General features: G+C 38.3%; 2 protein-coding genes across 4 annotated transcripts; one reads left to right on the top strand and one right to left on the bottom strand.

Annotated features, from left to right (window-relative positions):
* The first annotated feature begins 1,088 nt into the window (after positions 1 to 1,088).
* On the top strand, positions 1,089 to 14,436 carry ldlrad2 (low density lipoprotein receptor class A domain containing 2). 3 transcript variants are annotated; one of them, XM_017304597.2, is made up of 5 exons: positions 1,089 to 1,263; positions 10,062 to 10,547; positions 12,114 to 12,263; positions 12,391 to 12,496; positions 13,453 to 14,436. In XM_017304597.2, the coding sequence occupies exons 1-5, from the start codon at positions 1,089 to 1,091 to the stop codon at positions 13,790 to 13,792; spliced, it is 1,257 nt and encodes a 418-aa protein (XP_017160086.2). In that variant the 3' UTR covers positions 13,793 to 14,436. The 3 variants fall into 3 exon arrangements, with proteins under 3 accessions (XP_017160086.2, XP_081463631.1, XP_008408564.1); XM_081607505.1 differs by having other exon boundaries at positions 12,359 to 12,496; XM_008410342.3 differs by lacking the exon at positions 1,089 to 1,263 and adding an exon at positions 1,909 to 2,214.
* Positions 3,770 to 6,558, bottom strand: LOC103465468 (glandular kallikrein-like). The gene is made up of 6 exons (XM_008410341.3): positions 6,431 to 6,558; positions 6,058 to 6,247; positions 5,799 to 5,981; positions 5,585 to 5,646; positions 4,906 to 5,054; positions 3,770 to 4,799 (listed from the first exon to the last, which is right to left on the bottom strand). Exons 1-6 carry the CDS (start codon positions 6,468 to 6,470, stop codon positions 4,638 to 4,640), a joined length of 786 nt encoding a protein of 261 aa, XP_008408563.2. The 5' UTR covers positions 6,471 to 6,558; the 3' UTR covers positions 3,770 to 4,637.
* Positions 14,437 to 15,645: the final 1,209 nt, after the last annotated feature.

The following is a 15,645-nucleotide window of genomic DNA, read 5'->3' as shown; positions in this document are numbered from 1 at the left end:
TCCTCAAATTGTCCTCAAATTGTGCAAGCTCTTATTTGACTTATTTACCCAGAATGCCTTTTAGAAACCGCTGCCAAAGATTTTTTTATTTTTTTTACAGCTGAAAACATTTTTTATAAATGATTTTCAAACCCCTGCATCAACATGTCAGCTGTTTTAGCAGATTCAAAACTCTTAAAGAAAATGTTAAGGTCTGAACTCCTGAGCTGTCCAAGGTGTCCAACTCTCAACCTTTGACCCCTGGAGACAGGCATCAACCTCCCCATGATCCTGCAAGGCAGGTAGAGGGGAAAAAAATCTCAAAACTTTTCACATATTTCAATTATGAAATGTATACAATAGGTTTTAAGAACAGGCATTGGTATATGACTTTGGTGTATTCACATTGCAGAAGTGATTTTTATTTTTATTTTTTTGGCTCTAGTGGTCTTTATTTGATAGTTAATTGACAGGAAGGTGGGTAATGAGAGAAGGGGGAAGACATTCAGTAAAGGTCACCAAGGCCGGGAATCGAACCTGCAACAGCTGCGTCGAGGACTACAGCCTCCATATGTGGGTTGTGCTTAACCCCTGCGCCATCACAGCACAGCACACCCCAGAAGTGTGATTTTTGAAGTTGAATATCATAGAAATATTAGGCACCTGGCTCTCTTTGATTTGGTTCAGTTGCCTTCTTTAAAGGAACTTTAGATTTTCATTGCTTTTCATTTTATTGTCCATCTTTTCAACAGTCATTTAAGTTTTAGACTGATGACTGTAGACCCGCTGTTCTGTAAGGAAATGTTATTAAATAAATTGTTTTGGAAAAAAAAACTTTAAGAAGAAGGATCATTTTAAAGATAAATCCTAATTACAGAAAGTTCTGGAAAGATTTAAGTAAGGTAGGATGATATTTTTTTTCCTCCATCTTCTTCAAAATTCATCCATCCATTCATCTAAACCCGCCTGTCCTTGCAGGGTGACGGGGTGGAACAGGTCACCAGTCCATCACACCCCAGGAACAACAATGACTATAAACATGTTGGTATGTCAATACACTGAAGACTTGCTTTTCTCTTCATATTTTTTCATTACATGTCTGTAATTTTATGTTTTGTGTCCAAAGTTTTGTGTCCTATTTTTTTTCTTTTGTAAGAATAAACCATCCCTTCCAGCCTGAGTGTGTATTTCTCTGCCTCAGCAGGAATCCCGCCTCTCAGCAGGATTACAGATGTAGAAGCTGTTATCACAGCAGGTTTATCCCAGAAGCAGTCCTATCCACAGGTGAGCTCAGACATGGGATCAAACAACATGTAGCCACACTTTATAAGAGTGTTGTGTAGTCCTTTAGCACTGCAGCAATATGATTAATTTTTTTTTTTTAAACGTAGCTTTTTATAATGTCTCTCTACATTATAATTAAGAGCACCAACATGAAAGCCTCAAAAAAGAAATTATGGGTATAGAATCCAAACATAGAATTCCTAATCTTTCTAAAATAGTATCAATACAGTGATTTTTTTTTAAATCAACTAATCAATAAATAGCAAAAAGGTCATTTTTAACAGAATATGAACCAGTTGAAGGTGAATCTATGCCACTTGAGTTCTGAATAAGAAGGGCTTTTTTATGTTTTGTTTTACAGTTTTTGCTTAATTACTGCTCTGTTCTTTCAGCAAATCACCTTTTAAGTCTCCATGCTCCACTTAACATTAATCAGTTACTAAATTAGTTGATAATTATTTCAATAATCGAGGCATAGAACATTGAAAAGTAGCAGATGATTAAAAAAAAAAAAAAAGACATTTTACTAGTAGGAAGCAACGACTTTGTTGTCCACACAACAAAGTGTGGACAACACTAGTAGGGAGAGTGGCCAACAGGGGGCGCTATGTATCCTTTCCTGTCACTCCCCAATAGTTTTGATAGTCTTCAGCAGCTGGATAAAATGGCAGGTTTGTGCAATATAACCTGAACGGATCAACTGAAAACGCCTTGGATAAATGATGAACAGTGGAAACTTCTGCGACAGAGTTGAGTTATAGTCCCACAAAAAAAAAAAAAAAAAAAAAAACTCAGCTGAGACGGGGATCCTCCTGCTGCCTCGCAGTGCCTCTCTCCTCCTCCTCGTTCTCCTCTTTTCCACCTGTGGAAAGATGGAGCTGAAGCCTCCGAATCGCGATCTGCTGCTCCTGCTCTGCTTCAACACTCTCTGTTGTTCAGCCATCGAATCGGGTAAGACTTCTGATCCTCGTTAAAAGCGAAAAGGTGAATGAACAGCTACGACGCCGAGTAGCGTATAGAGTTGTGTAGACAGCAGGGAGTCAGTGAAACTCAATCCGCTGTTTATGTTCCCTGTTTTTCTATTTTAAAAATTAGATGCCTGACATGACAGCGAGACACGTTACTTGTTAGTCTTTGTAGTCTAGCCGGTATATAAATGAATAAGGATAAGGCTAAATCCACAAAAAACTACAGTAGATAAATAAACGTTGGCAGTAGTTAAATTACACACTGAGACAAATTTTTATATCATTTTAATTGGCTTTATTTAACCCGTTTTGTAATAATTACCATATCAGTTAATTTCAGTTTTATTAAGTGCTTATTTTTATGTATTTTATATTTGAATATTTATTGTTTACTCTTTCTTTGCTGTTTTTTTTTATTTTTTTTTTACTATATTTATTTCTTTAATGCTGTTTATTTCTTTTTACATTTTTGTATGCTTTTCTGCCTCATTATGCAAATGAGGAGGGGCGGAGTCTTCAGACTTCAACTTCTGCTTTAGACTCCATTAGCTCCAGTCAACGTGCTACTGGCCACAGTCACAACAAAAATGGCGACCTACAAGCTGAGAAATTAGCGACTTTATATGAAAACAACTCTGTAGCTCGGGACTATTGTGCTCCATGTGGACGTTCTCACAGAACGTGTGTTTGACGTTCGACACAGATGTCGACTGTCAAATGTGTTTTTCATCATTTTGAGGAAATTAGCTTCCGATTGCAGCTTCCGGTTTGAGAAACGTTTTTAATGGCGATTTCTCTTAATTTTCATCACCCTGAGCTACAAAGATCTAATACTGACTGTTCTCTTAGCTAAAACAACATGCATTACTGCATTCTCACTAATTAAATTTATGTTTTTCTTTATTATTATGTTCATACGTTTTACTGCGTTTAACTACTGCTAACTTTAACCAATTGTGCTAATTCATGTATCAAAACGTTCTGCTGGAGATTTCTGCTATATCTTTTGCTAAATTTTACTATTGTACTTTTTGAAATATTGGCGCTATTATGCAAATCTCTGCCCTATTAAAATACATTGAAATTCTACAAAATTCCACAAAATCCTGCAAAAATATTCTGCTTTTACACAGCTCATTACTTCTGCCTACTTCAACATATAAACTCCATTCAACTTTTCAACAAGTCACAAGACTTTAAACTATCTTCAAATGTCTTTTGATATTTCTTTTGGTTTTTCCACGATAGCGATTTAAGTTTTATGCAGATTTTAGAATGTTTTCAGGGTTACAATATAATCCTATGGTGGGATTCTTTAACTGTTGTCAGTTATTGGTATAAACTCTAGTAATTGACGTGTTTTGAACTTGTCCTGGTTGTTGACAAACACAATGGTTCTGTTTATGCATAATTACCTGTACAGAAATAATGTATGCTATATATTTTGCTATATTTTACTATTGTACTTTTTCAAATATTTTACTACTGAACTTTTTGAAATATTTCAGGTTTTATACAAAATGTGCTTCTGTTGAATTATGCTATATCTTTGCAAAATTTTACTGTTGTACCTTTTGAAATATTTCAGGTTTTATAAAAATTCCTGCCTCTGATGAATTATGCAGTACTGTAAAATATCGCCAGTCATACAGCAAAATATAACTTTTCTGTATAGCAATGTTTATTTTTTGCTACATTTTGCAAAAAAAGTTTATTTTACAACTTTTAACTTTTTTTTCAACCCCAAAAAAACAACTTATTTTAGATGTTTATTATTAAACACTATGTAATCATAGTGTTTAATAATTAACACTATGATTGCAATAGGCCTTCATGGCACTTTTGCTGCTCTGGCCTAATAACAAACCAAAGGAAAGAGCAAAAGAAAAGTAAAAGAATAAGTATCCTCTGGTCTAATTCCTTTTCTGGGCTGGTGGAATAAAGAGTAGTTGCTAAAGTACTTTTTTTCAGGATTCTAAGTTTGTTCTAATCCCTGTTATGGATTGCTAGATAAATATAAGTAAGTAAGTATCCTCAGGACTTTATTAAAAATTTTTAATGTTCCTGTTCTGGAAGTAGTTTTTCTGGATTCTAAGTTTGTTTAACAGCCTTTAAAGTTCAATATGTGCTATTTTCTTCACTAACAACCAGAAATAAGCACAAGAGAGACAATCTGATCAGATAACAGCCATTTATTTATTTACTAATTGTTACAATCAGTATCTTTACTTATTGAGAAATAAGATATTATTACAGATTAACTTGTACACATTAACTTAAATCCCCAAATAATTCAGCTGTAAACCAGAAAATGAATCGACTGAAAAGTGAAATTTAAAGATTAACTTGAACTTTATGATTTTATGATGCTGGGAACATTTAGCCACAATACAGACACCTAGCAACCTAGGGGTTTTGGTTAATTGTGTCATCTATCCACTTCTTGTAGGCACAGACATCCAGGAAAGCACTTGGTGCAGTGAGTGCATACAGTGGATCTCCAGTGAAGACACAAATGCCAAACAGCCTGTTCTTGAACAAAAACACAAATCCTCCACCAGAGTCACCCTGTCACAAACACAAAGCTTTTTGTTGTTTTACTGCTGTGACTTATCCAGTAAGATAGAAACAATGTCTAAATTTTTTGCAGAAAATTGTTTAAAGACTGACGTACGAAAGACGTGTCCTTCTTAGAGCTGCTCACGCTGTACCACTTCTGGTAACTGAACTCAAAGTCCTCGTCTTTTGCTAGTAGCTCTTCCAACTTTTCATGTTTACCAATATTAAACTCTGCACACTGAAGATCATTTGGACGATGTGTGACTGTAGAAGAAAAGCAACATAAACATGTAAGGTCTGTTTAAGTGTTGACACATTTTGCTCAGGATATCGCCTTGTTGTCTGTGGTTATTAAACTGCAGGATGTTACTTGTATAAAATGTATCTCTTACATTTTTATCAAAACTGTCACTGTTCTCATAGTTAATTTGAGACATATAATCTATGAAAAGCTTGATCTCCTCCCTTTTTTCTAGCTATCTGCAGAAATGCACCACTTCAGGTCAAAAACAACCAATCAGAGGAGGGTTTTAGTGCTGTAGATCAATGCTCATGCACATCCTGCTCACTTTACAGGGGAAGGACTGTAATGTGTACTTGTTCAAATTTTCAGGCTAAGCGCACAGTTTTCTCAGAACTTTCTATTTCAGCTTTAAGCAGTTTATCTCAGAGAGTTTTTGATAATCAAAACTTCAACAAGGTTTCTAAGTTCAGCTTCAGCAGAGAGTCAAAAAATTATTTGAATTATCTGAATCATTTTGAGGTAATAACAAAAACATGAACATTCATCTCACTTCTTTTGTTAAAAGGGCCAACTCTTACGTCTCCATATCCTGCCAACTGAACCTTGGTGCCGCTGAAACACAAGAAAAACAAAGCTAAAAATAAATCACATTAAGAAAAATGGCTAACTCTGGGAGATCAGAGGTCAAAAATTTTCCTGGATAAACTTTGTCTCATCTGGCAGATCAAGAACCAAATTCTGAAAGTTGAGAAGGTAAAACTTACAGTGGGAGAGTATCTGGACAGTCAGGTAGTTTGACTGGTTGGATTGTTGTTTTGCTTTGCAGCTTCAGAAGCATGATGTCATGTTCACGACTGTTGCTGTCTCTATAAACCTCACGTTGAGTGATTGGATAAATGTTCCTTCGACCCCTGTTAGGATGAAGTCCTACATGTGCCTCATTAGCCCTAGGCAAGAAAGACACAATTGTTAAAGAAACAATCAGTTATTGGTGATTTTTCAGTAAAACTTTTCTTCACTTACCATCCTGGATTTGAGTTCCAGCAATGAGCTGCAGTCAGAACCCACTGATCACTGATCAGAGATCCTCCACAGATTTCATATTTTGTGTGATCATATCTATAGACCTTCACATGATAGTGTCGCTCATCGTCTTTACAGTTTTGACCTCCAATGATCCTCTTCTGCAGAGACACTGAACTCACTGCAACACCTGGAGAAGAAAGCTGCTGTTTTTAGCTAATTAAATCCACACAGTAGAAATAAGGAACCAACATGACAGTTTTATAATGAACAAAAATAAATAAAGAAATAAATAAAGAAATAAATAAAGAAATAAAGCACAGATCAACATAATTCATAGCATTGAGAGCCAGTGGAAATGTGTCCAACTCACCCAGCTCCAGCTGCAGTAGCAGAACTTTCAGCAGAGTCATTGCTGGTCCAGCTTCCTGTGAATGTCTGCAGTCCTGCAGCAACTTTTAAACTCTGTTCACAACTTCCTGCTGGACAGGAAGCCACCAATCACAGGATTGACTGAGTTTCTAGGCCTCTATCTAAGCTCTGCCCTAAAGAGCGTGTTTCCTGATGTGTCATTTCCTAGTCCCAATTCTCAGGCTGCACCCTATGCCACTCTATAAAGTGTGGACTCAGTTGAAATGCACATAAAGGTTTGAGTGCGCAGATTACAATTGGGACAGTACTCCCAGTGTCGTAACTCTGACATCCAAAATGGCGGGACTGGTCACTGCTTAGGCATTTGTGCTGCTAAAAAGTGCAACACCGAAAAAAATATTTTAAATGTACAGTAAAAGTATTTTTGCTGTCCAAAGTCATCGCTGGAGATGTTTGTCAGTTCAAATTTGTTTTATTATGATTTGTTGAAAATAGAGCAAAATTTGATGAAATCACAATGTTCAATAGAGTGAAACAAAAAATATTTCAATACTTTACTTTTGAAAACTGATTTTTTTTTTTCTTATTTTTTGCAACAGACATAGCTTGCTCTGTGAACATTGCCATATTTACAAAATGGCAGAAAATACACATTAAAATATTAAAATGTTCAATGTAACAGTCTGAGATTTGACTCATTAGAAACACGATTGCATATTCAGCTGTTATTCGAAAAAAAAAAATCTCTTTTGTGGCTAAAAGTTAGTTTGGTATGAACTGGAGCTTATGTGCTGACAAAAATCAAGTTAAGGACAAACATACGGATTATATATAAAAAAAAATAGAAAGAAGCCCTGACTCTACATTCTGAAAAATAAAGACGAATGGAACTAAAATCTCCTTCTTAAAAGAAACTATTAATCTTGCGTCTTTACAGACCAAAAATGTTACAAGAAATTTATAAGGAACATTGTGTTATGGTCAAAAGGACTCTTTTTCTTAATGTGTTTTGTCTGCTTTATCTGGTCACATGCACACAGCTGCACGTGTTTCTGTTTTTCTTTATTATTATAGGTGAGAATACATTACTGCAGTCACACTTAAGTTTCTGTTTTTCTTTTATTTATTTTTCTTCAATGTGTTTCTTTCTTGTGCTCTTTGTATCTGTGTGTCAGCATTATTTTGTCTACCTTTCTGCAGATGCTTTTTGCTTTTACTGGTCTTACTATCTACAAGGATCTTTTGCACACTTTAATCAATTTTAGCAATTCATATATCAAAATGTTCTTCTGCTGCTGCATTATGCTATATCTTTTGCCTTGTTTTAGTATTGTACTTTTTGAAACATTTCAGGTTGCATACAAATTTCTGCTTCTGAATTATGTAATATCTTTTGCTGAATTTTACTGTTGTACTTTTTAAAATATTTTACTACTGTACTTTTTCAAATATTTCCAGTTTTGTGTAAATTTCTGCTTTTGCTGAATTATGCTTTATCTTTTGCTAAATTTACCATATTGCAAAAGATTTCTACCATGTATGACTGTAGCTTTCTTCTGCTTTTTTTCCTACTTCTAAAGCTTTGTTCTGCTCTTTCTTGCACATGCTGCAGCAATCATTCTGCAGATTTGCATTCTCGCGGCTGTTTCTCATGGAACAGCAATTTTTCTAGTTCCTTTGGAATTATTTCCAACTGTTCTTAAGAATAAACTTTTCATAAATAACTTTGAATTAATGTTAACTTCATTTAATTAAATATTGACATTTTCAACTTTAATTTCTTTTACTAGGAAAATCCCCTAAGAATTAAAATCTTAATTATTTCCAGACAGTACGGGAACACTCATAACCAGGGGTGTCCAAAGTCGGTCCTTGAGGGCCGGCATCCTGCATACTTTAGTTCTCTCCCTGGTGGTAGTAACAACCTTTTCAGCATGTCAGTATTCTTCTTTGGCCTTCTAATGAGCCATCATTTGATCCAGGTGCGTTAAACCAGGGAGAGAACTAAAACATGCAGGATGCCAGCCCTCCAGGACCGACTTTGGACACCACTGCTCATAATGATAGATGGAAGAGAAGGTTGGGTGATGTACAACCAATATTCAGAAGTTTAACAAATGACGATGGGTGATATATTCGCACAGGAGACCTATTTGACCACAACTTCCCCATTGACGTCACACAAATGACACAAAATTGGAAAATGACAGAAGGTTTCTAATTTACTTGGAGAGTAGTAAGGAGGATTGTGGGTTCAAAATAAAATGTTTGGTGAATTTACTTTACAGTTCTGACCTCCAATGATGTCAGAACTGTAATTTGGATTCATGACTATTCTATTTGTAAAAACTGAATTAGTCTAGTGCAGTGGTGCCCAAAGTCGGTCCTTCAGGACCGGCATCCTGCATGTTTTAGTTCTCGCTCTGGTTTAATGCACCTGGATCAAAAGATGGCTTGTTAGATGACCTAAGAAGAACATTGACATGCTGAAAAGGTTAATACCACCAGGGAGAGACTAAAGCATGCAGGGTGCCGGCCCTCGAGGACCGAGTATGGGCGTTTTGGGGTTTTTTACACAATGGACACAAAGTGTGAGATGAGTCACCAATAAGAAAGCTTGTCCCAAACCATAGTGCTGCCCTTTTCTACTCAGTAATGTTCCATTGACATCAGCACTTCGGTGAATACTATACGGTTTTCGTAAGCAGACACTAGCTTTGATGTTTTGTATTTGTTTTTAGCCATTTCCCATCAACAGGGGCTCCTGTCTCCAGCCGTTGGGACATTCCTAGAGGTCGGTCCAGGAAGATTTAGTTATTGCCAAGGGAAACAGAGCTAATAAACCCTGTAATGGTCATAAATTTCTTCATTATTTGGCCTGTGGCCCAGAGCCAGTAGCTGGTAGACCAGTGAGTGGATGTGGGGCTGGAGGAGCTGGATTTCACCACCCATCTGTTCTGTTTTTGCTTATAGATGAGCGTTGAGTTGCTCCTCAGATTGTCAAAACTCTGATCACTTTGCTTATTTATTTGCAGACCAGTATGATCATCTGTAACATTATTGAAATATTTAAGGTGGCTGTTCATTGTTCATTGTTAAAGTCTTTGCTTTTATTCAAATAATGTTCTAACATGGAGACTGGCGAGGTAGGCCTTTATTTTTTCAGTCTTAAAAACAGAATTCAATGTTTAATATGTTCAACGGTTTTGGAGTGATATGTTTAACTGACCTAGTTCATGTTTAATTTGTCGCATCACATTATGATAATGTACAAATGACATCATAACTAGTGTGAGTCAACCAGGGTAAGAACAGGGTAAGAACAGCATACTTTGATATTAGTCCAAGAGGATTCAGTTGTTCCCCTTGCAAACGGTGCTAATAAACCCTGTCATGGTCATAAATTGGAAAAAAAACCCAGTAAGAATTATGCATTAAAAAGGTCAGTTACAAAAATATGGCAAAAACTTAAAACTCGAGACATTTGTTCTGAATTGGCACTGTATGAATAAAATTGAAATAAAACCAATGGTTCACTCTTTTCATTTGTTTAAAAAAGGCAGGTGAAGTCTCGTACCGTGTTTTTACTATTCACTGGAATAATTCAGTAACTTTTTTCTCTTCTTTTTTAGTGAACCTGGTGGATTTCTGTGGCCAAACAATCCGGAGAGACGGAATGATCGTCAAGTCACACCAGGAATCCAAAAAGTACTACTTTGTGACCATGGGGACCGACTGTCACCTCACCATGCAGGCCAGCTCACCTAAAGACAAGGTCCAGTTCTACTTTCGCTTTTTCCTAGTCTACAGTTTGCTCAGAGTGGCTCCTTTAAGCCCCGCCCCTCTCGCCCAAGAGTCCTCACGTAGCTCCGCCTTTCTCAACTCAAGACTTGATCCCGCGTCCGGTGAAAGCCCAGAAGACCCGTGTTATGCCGGCTCCTACCTTCAGTTCTATGACGGAAGAGACCGGAACTCCCCAGCTCTTGGGCCTCCCCTCTGCGGGAAGACTTCTCCCCGGCCAGTGCTGTCCACAGGAAACTACTTGACCCTGAGGCTGGTGACGCGGGGGACTCAGCCCAGGGTTGATTTTGTTGGAGATTTCACTTCCTTCAGACTGGGTAGGACAGACACATCGACGTTCTGAATAAAGGTTCAACTCATGTTCAAACAAACTGAAACTTGCAACCTGCCATAGAGAATAAGTTATTGTTGGTTATCGTAACAGAGCTGTTGCCTTGCAGCAAGAAGGTTCTGGGTTTGATTCCCGGCCCCGGTCTTTCTGCATGGAGTTTGCATATTCTCCCTGTGCATGCGTGGGTTTTCTCCGGGTACTCCGGTTTACTCCCACAGTCCAAAAACATGACTGTCAGGTTAATTGGCCTCTCCAAATTCTCCATAGGTGTGAGTGTGTGTGTGAATGGTTGTGTGTCCTGTGTCTCTCTGTGTTGCCCTGCGACAGATTGGCGACATGTCCAGGGTGACCCCGCCTCTCGTCAGGAACGTTAGCTGGAGATAGGCACCAGCAACCCTCCTGACCCCACTAAGGGACAAGGGTGTTAGAAAATGGATGGATGGATGGATGGATGGTTATTGTAACACCTAAGCAAGTTAAACACACCAAGAAAAACTGTGAAGCTACAAGGTTTTCCTAAATGTGAATGCAGCAGCAGAAAGCCATTTTTAAGAGTCAGCTGGGATGTGAGACCAAACAGGTGTTGGTATGTAGGAGCGTAGTTTGAAGCAGTGGTCATGGTCATGTGTATTCATGGGTCCAGAATGGGCAACATAAAATCCTACCTGAAACTGCTGCCTAAGGATTGGCATGAATTGAGTAAGGGCATTGTAGAGATTAACGGCACCTGGATGGGCTAATCCAGGGTCACTAAAATAAATTTTTCTCTGGTTCCTTTCCTGATGTGACCCTTGACGGGATATTTGGCTACATGCAGTCATTTGGTCATTGGCCAAATGACTGCATAGTTGAGAAAACTATGCAGGTTGCTTTGACAATTATGAAGATTTCAGAAAAAACTAGTTCTGATTCCTAGAGACAGCATTCATCTCACTATGGGACATGAGCAGGTCTTGATTCTAGGACTCTGGCTGGATTTATTAGTTCTCCAAAATACTGACAAACTTATGGCTGACGCTAGGATGCAAATTTGTAGTCGTCTTACCCTAGATGACCTAGTCTCACCTCCAGTAAAATGTGATGAACCTTGGTTTCCAGTACAAGCTATTTAAATCCCATATTAAACAAATTTCTAGGACTTCCTTCTGCACAATATTTCTAAAGTAAAAAAACCCTGTCCCACAATCAAAGAAAAAAAAAAACTGATCCATGTGTTTGTTACAAACAAGGCTGGATTATTGTAGTTCTTCACTATCAGGAAGTTTAACATTTTGAGTTAAAAACCTTCAGATTACCCAAGTGAGAGTTTTGATGAAGGGCTATGAGTGCTGCATACAGACATACTGAGTAACCAAAACCTATCTTCAAGTAGAGTACCACAATATATATATATATTTTTACTCAATTACTCTTGCAATTTCATAATCATTGTCAGGGGTCTCTCTCCCACTTAGTGGGGCTCTCATTGAGGAGAGCACTGTAAGTTGTAAAATATGTCCTTATGGTGGCAGTTTCCCTTTTAATGCAAACTTCTTGACACTTACATTTTCAGGGTTCAACCAGTCAGAGTGTAGAAGTGAGCCCTACTTCACCTGCAGAAATGGAAAGTGCATCCCCGTCAGTCTTGTGTGTGACGATAAAGTCGTTGACAACTGTGGAGATGGAAGTGACTTGGAGGAAAATCTGACAACAGGCTGCAAAGGTGAGTTTGTGCAAAAACAAAACAAAAAAACCCCAAAGCTCCAAAATACATTTTCACCATTTTATCATTTTAATAAAATTGTGGCTGGACATCAGGTCAGCTTTCACCTGCTGAACGCTCGCCCCAGATTTCTACACCAACCCTGTCCTTGGTGAGTCTGCCAACCCATGTTGGTGGGACGTGTCTGAACTGCAGTGTAACAGGCAGCAGTCTGAGGCGGGAGTCAGTAACTGGTAAGTACTGTTTGAAAAATAGTCTTTTTTTTTTGTTTTTACTCGAACAGCAGAAACATTGCAGCTTCCAAACATCCTCTTGGACGTCATTGGTGGATTGCTTTTAACCCTAAATAGTTACTAAAACTACCTGTACATGGCTTTAAATAACCTGTAATAAGTATACTCAAATACCAATTCCTGTTTTGGCTGGCCTGTGAGTTGCTGGAAGCGGTTTATTGTCTGCTGTGAAAAGACTAGCCACCAGCAATTTGCAAACACCTGATGGAACCCTAACCCATCAGCTTAGCTGATTATAGGAACCACTGTATAAAACGTCTAAAAGGGTTGATAGAGGGGGAGTTTCAGAAAGAGCAGGAGTTTTTAAAAATAAGAAAAGGCCAATTCCTAGACATTAAATTGCAACGTCAAATTTCTTTTAAGTCATATTTGATAAATGCAGCATTTTTAACAACTTAAGGTAACATGGTTACTGGACTGTGCTATAAAATGTCACTATGTGCCTGAAAAACACAACACTGCCCCTTTAAGAGCTGAGTTGGAAATGTCGCTCAGATTCAGCAGGATCTTTGGCGTGTATTGAACTAATTAAACAGGAGACAGCAGAATAATCTGTGGAAAAATAAGAGACTGACTTTTAATTCTGATTCTAATCCAACATTTTACTATTGAGGTATTTTTATTGTTACTTTGCTTTAAAATTGGCAGATCAAAAACAAAACGAATCTGTTTTAACTTGACTTAAAAATCCAAATAAAAACAAACTTGCCCTCACACCAGAGACAGCCCTTTCTGAACTCACAGCTTTTTGATTCATTGCTGTTTAAAAGAGAGTCTCTCCCCTATGAAGTAGAAAGAACTTTCAGCTTGACATTTCCACTCCTGATGGCAAACGTTTGGACAGCGCTGTAACTCTAATTTTTTTTTGTTTTTTTTTCTTCCTTTCCTGACTGCAGCCTCCTCCTCCTCCTCTTCCCTGCTGGCTTTATACATCGTCCTGGGTGTAGTGGCGGGGGGTTTGTTTCTCTGCTGGTGCTGCTGGTCGCCTGCTTGGTTCCTGTGGCGGCTCAGCATCTGCCGTTTCTTGCCATGCTGCAAGTCAACCTGCGCCTCCTGCACTTTCTTTCCCTGCAACTGTGCAAACACCAAGGAACAGCGAGTGGCAAAGGTCAGCCCTCACACGCCGGTCAGCAGGAACCCCACCGACCCAGCGGCCAGCCCCGGCGACAATCCGTGTTGACTCTTTCCACTTCCTGGTTTTCACAGACGCGGCGATGCTCTCACCAGTGGTCATGACAGCAAAACATTTATTCGTAGAGGTTGGTCCAATGCGGTCAGTTTTGCGATCCCTTCATTAGCGGAAAGCAGAAGGTCAGTGGGAGCTGGAGGAACATGGTTTAGTTTTGTAGCCTGTCCAGCCCTGCATCAGAAACACCAGGCTTGTTTGAATCTGTAATTAAATCTGTTTCAGCTGTTCTCTTGAGCCACACATACTTTCACTCTCCAGAATCAGCTAGTAGATTATCTAAACTCTCGCTGGTCACCTGTTAGCGACAAGAATACGTCAAAGTAATAGCAAGACCGGCTTGTTATTACCTGATCATGCTTGCAGTAAAAACTGCTTAGTCTGATGTGTTTATTTTTCCAGCGCTACTCTACCGCCTTGCTTTTGCAATATGGCTGATCTTTAAACTGGTAAAGCAGGGTATGGTCTGCCTGTGTAGTTTGAATGTGAACTGTTTTGTTGAACCGTAATAAAACCATATTTATCCTCAGTGTAGTTTGCAAACATCTCCCGTTCAGCAAAGTGACTGTGGAGAAGGAAATTCAGAACATTGTTTAATGAGTTCATGTCTGTGAATTGGGCCAGTGCTAATAAGAGACGACTCTTATTGTAAACATGTGCCATGCAAATAAAACAAGTTGTATCAAAGGTTTAATCTGAATGAGTGCAGTGATCTTTTACTCCGTTTTTGAAGTCACAATGCAGTCGAGCAACGATTCGGTCTCCGTTCTACAGCTTTGTAGACCATAGACGAAGCTGTAGAGGAAGCAGCCTAAAGCAGCGTGTGACCTCATTTGTAATAGACTTGTGTAAACTGCTGAATGCCTCAGATCTGACGTATTAATGACGAACCGACCGTGGAAACATCCACACAAACCTCGTGACAGCCAGGCTTACTTTGACAGACACAGAGGCCCAATTTCAAGACATTCAATTAAAGTCTAATTTCTTTTGAGTCATATTTGATTTATACAGCATTTTTATAATAAATTAAGGTAACATAAGTTACTTGATTGTGCTATAAAATGGTACTATATGCCTGGAAATCGTATAATACTTCCCCTTTAATGTTCCATCTCTGCTTTTTCTTTAAGCTTTTCCTAGACTTTCTGTAGCTCTATGTTTGTTCCAGTTTGTTGTTGATGTTTTAACATGATGTGATTCTTTTTTCTTTTCTTTATATAACCTCTCCATTTATGCAAATACAACACTGAAGGGTAAGTTCCTTCTTCAGATGCCTGATTCATCCATTTGCTCAGTCATAAAAGCAACCATGCTGACACCGCTGTCAGCTCCTTGTAATACGGTAAAGTTTGACTGTCTACAGGGACTTCAAGCACTGACACACCACAAAAACTACATGGACCAGTAAAAAGGTGAAAAATCATGTTTCCTTATAAGCTCCAGACCTGCTGTTTATTAGCAGAAGTTAAACAAACTTGTTCCAAACTATTTCAGGGTTAAACTTTGACACTCCCTACATGTAAGGAAGCTATTGCTAAAAAGAACTTCATAAAAAACCTCACTTGGAAAAAACCGTATGAGTTGATGAGCATCAGTTTTAGCTGTTTTCAAAATCCAATTACTGTTATTCTACAGCACAGAAATGCTTGTCCTCACTTGTTACAATGCGATTGTAAATTGGTGTACAGACCTGAGCTAATTATCATTCATCCCTGTTAGATCTTGAGCCAATGGGACAGCTCCTCCTTGGCTCAAATGTGAATGAGATTAAATCTCTGGGCTGAACATTCACACCGCTAAAAGTAATTAAAGAAACTTTTTGTCCCCAATCTCAAACCAGGATGTATTTACATCCTTGTCCACATAAAAACCCGCCTCTGTAGTTCTACTTTTCAGTCCT

Source organism: Poecilia reticulata, chromosome 5 (genome assembly GCF_904066995.2).
Source record: "Poecilia reticulata chromosome 5, P_reticulata-male-v2, whole genome shotgun sequence".
Taxonomy (NCBI): Eukaryota; Metazoa; Chordata; class Actinopteri; order Cyprinodontiformes; family Poeciliidae; genus Poecilia; species Poecilia reticulata.
Note: the sequence above shows the minus strand (reverse complement) of the source record. Positions and strands in the feature narration are given on the sequence as shown.